At 41.3% G+C, this 6000-nt stretch overlaps 1 protein-coding gene across 2 annotated transcripts in view; it reads right to left on the minus strand.

Annotated features, from left to right (window-relative positions):
- Positions 1-5759, minus strand: part of ACAD11 (acyl-CoA dehydrogenase family member 11) — a 110514-nt gene extending 104755 nt beyond the window's left edge. For both annotated transcript variants that reach the window (XM_058294964.2, XM_058294965.2), the window contains exon 1: positions 5446-5759. In XM_058294964.2, coding sequence (XP_058150947.1) covers positions 5446-5594 — 149 coding nt within the window. In that variant the 5' untranslated portion in view covers positions 5595-5759. The remainder of the gene's footprint in view (positions 1-5445) is intronic.
- Positions 5760-6000: the final 241 nt, after the last annotated feature.

The raw sequence follows: 6000 nt of genomic DNA on the forward strand, positions 1-6000 counted from the left end.
ATATGAAGTACTGATCTTTTACGATGGTAAATGAACCAGGTAAAATATAAAGTGAAAACTAAAAATAGTTACCATAAGACCCATCAATACCACTCCTCAGCATATATCCAAAAGAACTGAAAATATATGCTCACACAAAAAAGTATGCACAAATGTTTATTCACGGGAAACGGACTTTGGCCCAGTGGTTAGGGCGTCCGTCTACCACATGAGAGGTCCGTGGTTCAAGCCCCGGGCCTCCTTGACCCGTGTGGAGCTGGTCCATGCGCAGTGCTGATGTGTGCAAGGAGTGCCGTGCCACACAGGGGTGTCCCCCGCGTAGGGGAGCCCACGTGCAAGGAGTGCACCCCATAAGGAGAGCCGCCCAGCACGAAAGAAAGTGCAGCCTGTCCAGAAATGGCGCCGCCCACACTTCCCGTGCCGCTGACGACAACAGAAGCAGACAAAGAAACAAGATGCAGCAAAAAGACACAGAAAACAGACAACCAGGGGAGGGAAGGGGAATTAAATAAATAAAAATAAATCTTTAAAAAAAAAAAGTTTATTCATAATAGCCCAAAGGTGGAAACAACTCAGTGTTCTTCAGCTGATGAATGTGTAAGCAAAGTATTATCTTCATAAAATGGAATATTATTCAACCATTAAAAAGGAAAAGAAATACTGATATATACTACAACATGGATAAACCTTGAAAACATTAAGTAGAAGAAACCAGACCAAAGATATAGCTTATCACATCTACCATATACCAGCATATTCCATATTCATTTCCATATTCTGTCTTCCTTGAAAACATTAAGTAGAAGAAACCAGACCAAAGATATAGCTTATCACATCTACCATATACCAGCATATTCCATATTCATTTCCATATTCTGTCTTCCTTGAAAACATTAAGTAGAAGAAACCAGACCAAAGATATAGCTTATCACATCTACCATATACCAGCATATTCCATATTCATTTCCATATTCTGTCTTCCTTGAAAACATTAAGTAGAAGAAACCAGACCAAAGATATAGCTTATCACATCTACCATATACCAGCATATTCCATATTCATTTCCATATTCTGTCTTCCTACCAGAGTTGACAGAATGGTCATACTCATATCTAAGGACATCCCCTTCTCTTGTGAACTAGATCTCAGTCTACTCTCTTCTACTCAAGGGCTTCATTCCAGCCCTTTCTCCTCCACAAATTTTTCTCTCTTTGAATTACTATCAGCATACCAGCACACTGTTATTTCAACCATAAAAGCCTTCTCTTGAGCCTACTCCCCTCTCTTGTGATAATATTTCTATTTCCCTTTGGTAGAAAAACTCCTCAAGAGTTGTTTATACCTGTTCCAATTCCTCTCTTCTGAAACTACCTTAAAACTGCTTTAATCAACCTTTCCACTGAAACTGAAATATTTTTCAAGGTCACTAATAATGCCATGTTACTAAACAACAGATTTTCTCCAACCTCCCTAAGCCACTCCTTCCTTTGCAGGTTCAATTCTCCAACTTAAGTTAGAGTGCCTGGGACTAAGTCTTTAGATCTCCTCTTTCTCTATATAGACTCATTCTCCAGGTAAGTTCTCTAAGCTTGTAGTTTTAACTACCTTCTCGGTGTTTATGACTCCCAAATGTGTATGTCTAGTCTAGACCTCTGCCCTGACTGCTAGACTGACAGTCACTTGGATGTCTAAAAGGTATCTTAACATCCCAAAACTGAATCTTATATTCTCCCCAAAATCTGCTTCTCTAGTCATCTCCACTTCAGTTCATAACCATGTACTTCCAATTATTAAGGCAATAATTAAATAGCTATCTATTTTTTCTAAATACTGCAGATCTGGTCAGTCAGTCAATCTTTTAAAACATATCCAGAATATGACCACTTCTCACCTATTCCACACTACTGTCCTGGTTCATGCCACTAATCTCTCTCTACAGGATTGGTGCAAATATATGTGCTTTTGCCTTTGATCCCTTCAGTCAGCTCTCAACACAAAAGGCAAAAAGATTCTTTCATAAAACACAAACCATGTGCCTTTCCTACTCAAAAACCTCTAATGTCTCCCTATCTCCGCTCAAAGTAAAGGCCAAAGTCCTTAAATGGTGGAAAGAGTCCCTTTTGCCTTTGCTTACACTACTCCAGGCCCACTGACCTGGATTCCCTCCACACACCAGGTATGTATCCCTTTCAGGGCCTGTGTTCTTGCAGTTCCCTCCCCCAGACAGCCACATGGCTCGCATCCTCACCTCCTTCAAGTCTTTGCTGAATACCATCTTCTTCAAATGGCTTTCCCTGGCCACCCTATTTAAAATCCCAACACCTACATCACCCTCAAACTATTTTCTCCATAGTCCATATGAACTTCTACTACAATGTAAGTTTAGAAAGTGACTGTGGGAAGAAGTCCCTGCTTCGGTTCCCAGTGCTTCCTAAAGAAGACAGTGAGCTGATGCAACAGGCAGGTGCAGCAAGCTGGTGCAACAAAAGAAGAAAATGATAATGAGAGACACAACAAAGCAGAAAACAGAGGTTCATGGTACCTCCTAAAGAAGACAAGCAAGACAGCAAGCTGTCATGGCAAGCTGACATAACAAGAGACACAAGGAGGAAAGGCAATGAGAGACAGAACAAAGTAGGGAGCAGAGGTGGCTCCAGCAATTAGGCGCCTTTCTCCCACAGTGGAGGTCCCAGGTTCAGTTTCCTAAAGAAACAAGGAAGATGAACAGACACAGCAAGTACAAACAATAAGGGGGAGGGGAGAAATAAATAAATCTTTAAGAAATTGTGTTTATTGTCTATCTTTTCCAAATAGAATGGAAATTCCATTAAAGCAGGGATTTTTTTGTTTGTTACAGCCCCAGAGGTTGGAACAGTGCCAGAAAACTATTAGGCAGTCAGCTGCAATTCAAAAGTTTTGCTGTAACAAAGAACAAAATGCTTTAATTCAACATATTTTCTATTTCCAATAAGAGCTGTTCTACATTTTGCAAATTTTTTGGTAAATTTAGATTAGGTAAAACATATTTACAAAATTTGTAAGGCATCAGCAATAATAATATGACAAACACCAGTGTTTCTACTACCCACTTTAAGAAAGAGAAAATTACATCTCTGAAGTTCTCCAGATGCCCCTTTCCCTTCAGAGGTAACTCAATTTTTTATTTATCATTACTTTGCTTTTCTTCATAGTTTTCCCATAATGTTTATCTCTTTATCCAATATGTTGCCTATTTGTCCATGTTTTTAAACTTTACAGAAAGGGAATCACATTGATTTGCCTATTTTGCTCACCATGTGTTCTGAGAGTCTATGTTCTTGAGGTATAAACATAGATTAATCATTTTCACAGCTATATGATATTCCATCCTATAAATACATTTTTTTCACGCATTCTACTATAGATGGAAAATTCACAATATTGAATTTTCCTGCCCATGAACATGGCATCTGTCAATTTATTTAAGTCTTGTTTTAGGTCTAATACAGTTTCATAATTTTCTCTACAAAGGTCTTACACATCTTTTATTAGATTTAAGTACTTTACATTTTTTGATGCAATTATTTCTATCTTTTTGCAAATTACATTTTAATTATTGAAGTACAGAAATGTTATTGATTTTTATATCAATTTTGATCAACTCTATTTTTGATAGATTATTGGCTCTTTAATCCATGAATTAGTTTCTAATCATGTGTTTGTTAGCTTTTCTGATTTCTAAACTTTAGGCATTTATATTCTGAAAATATGGTCTTTTTAAATTTAGACTTCAGAATTTGAGAATGCCTTTGTGTCTTCATTTTTATAAACTTTTTCCTGGATAAAAAAAAATGAACATATATTCTCTGTGGGATGCACAGTTCCATAAATACATTAAATTAAGCTTATCTAATATTTCTGGAGGCAATTTTATGCCACAGCTAATTTCATTTATCTAGCATGATTCTGGTTAATTTGGCATCCAAGCTAATTCAGAATTAAGGGTCTTTCAGTTAGGCGGTTCTTCAACAAAACTAGGACAGAGATATAACCATCATAGTTTACCAAAGTGAGACTTCATGCTCAAAGGGTTAAATAACTAGTCCAGATTACTACAACAAGTGGCATATCTGAAGTTTGAACTTTGACTTGTTTCAGGTTGTTTATAGTTAAAGGTTTCTCGGCTGGAAACCTTAGCTATCCCTTAATTCTACCTTCTCCTTGGCCTTCCAATATTCACTGGGGCATGGTGCTTATTTTTATTTTTCATTTTTAAAGATTTATTTTATTTATTTCTCTCCTCCCCCATCTCTTTTTTGTTGCATCATCTTGCTGGGTCAGCTCTCCGCAAATGCAGCACCACTCCAGGGCAGGATGCGCTTTTTTTTTCATGCAGGGTCACTCTCCTTGCAGAGCGCACCCCTTGCATGTGGGGCACGGCACCACTGTGGTGGGCCAGCTCACCACATGGGTCAGGAGACCTTGAGTATTGAACCCTGGACCCTCCCATATGGTAGGTAGACCATCTATCAGTTGATCCATGGCCACTTCCCAATGCTTTTTAATTCTACACCTCAAACTCTCTCAGATCCATCTCCTTTACTGTTATTATTTTATTTTCACTGAAATAAGGAACATAAATGCCAGTGATGTCACAGGAATTCAATGTATTACCATGCACCTGCCCTTTCACCTCTACTACTTCATTTAGTCATTAATATTATCTAGAAGGGCAGGCAGGCATCACACCTGGTTAGGAAAATAGTACTCAGAGAGCTTATGTAACATATTTATACTCCCATTCAGGACATGGCAGATCCAGTTTTCTGTCTTCCAGGCCAGAGCTCTTTTTATACTAATATGTTTACCAAAACATTATTCTTGAGAATAATGTTTTTATTTATTTTCTATTATAAAACATCAAACTAGAGCCAGATTCATGGTGGGAAATGGTACTCTTAGGATCGTCTCATCTCGTTTCACCCTCTCATTAAAACAACAACAAAGAAACAAAAAAAACCTGTTGCCCCAAGTGGAAGAACTAGGATTAGAATTCGTGTCTCCCAGCTGCTGTGATCATAGCAGTCTCTTGGAATACCGTTAATTATAACCTAATTAGAACAGCTTCTCAGAAAAACACTCTAACGGCACAGTACAAAAGTTGAAGGAAGGCTTCTTCATATCCCACAGAGGATCCAATCTTAACTGCCTCAGTGAACCCTGGAAGCACAGAATTCCATTCCTTAATAAGGATTCCTTGCCGTGGAATCCTGAATATCATCCCGCTTCCGATATTGCCCGCGAATCGTAAATCCCCCAAAGGATTGCGGGGGGACCCGCCTGCAGAGCGTGTCACTGCAGGAAAAGAAATCAGAATGAGGTGCATTTAGGGACCATCCCGGGTCTCAAGAAGAAAACCACAATGGCAGATTTGGTTCTGCTGACGGCCAAGGCCGGCGTGGATACCTGTATTGGGCAACGGTCACGGCGGCCTCAGGCTCCGCCCTGAAGCCCGGCAGGTGCCGGCTCAGGTAGTCCTCCAGGGCTCTGCGATCCAGCCTGTGTTGTGGCAGCTCTTCGGCCGCCTCGGGTTCGCCACTATTCCCGCGCTCCATGGCTGTCGCCGCTGCAGGCCGCAGGCCCCACGGGGCTCCAGGGTCGTTTTCCTCCAGCCCCAGCAGCGACTGCACCGCCCGGCGGGCGGGGCGGGGCGGGGGCTGGTCTCGGGGCGGGGGCTCCAGCCGGTCACTTTGCGGGCACCACTGCCCAGCGGGCGGTGACTGCGGCTCCGCTGGGAAAAGCCAGAAGTGCCGGCTGTGTGTTCGGACTCCAGAGGGTTTTCCAGTCAGCCTCAGAGCTGGAGGCCTCAATTTGTAAGAAAGCGAAGTGGCGGTCAACGCTAAGGGGGAACAAGAAGGGAGAGACCTCCACCCCAAATGTAAAACGCCGGCGGCGCAAGAGCCTGGAGGGTGCGGGTCAGAGGAAAGCTCCTCAGAACCTCCAGCCAGGATAAAAGAGCCT

The sequence above is a fragment of the Dasypus novemcinctus genome, chromosome 4 (assembly GCF_030445035.2).
Source record: "Dasypus novemcinctus isolate mDasNov1 chromosome 4, mDasNov1.1.hap2, whole genome shotgun sequence".
Lineage (NCBI taxonomy): Eukaryota > Metazoa > Chordata > Mammalia > Cingulata > Dasypodidae > Dasypus > Dasypus novemcinctus.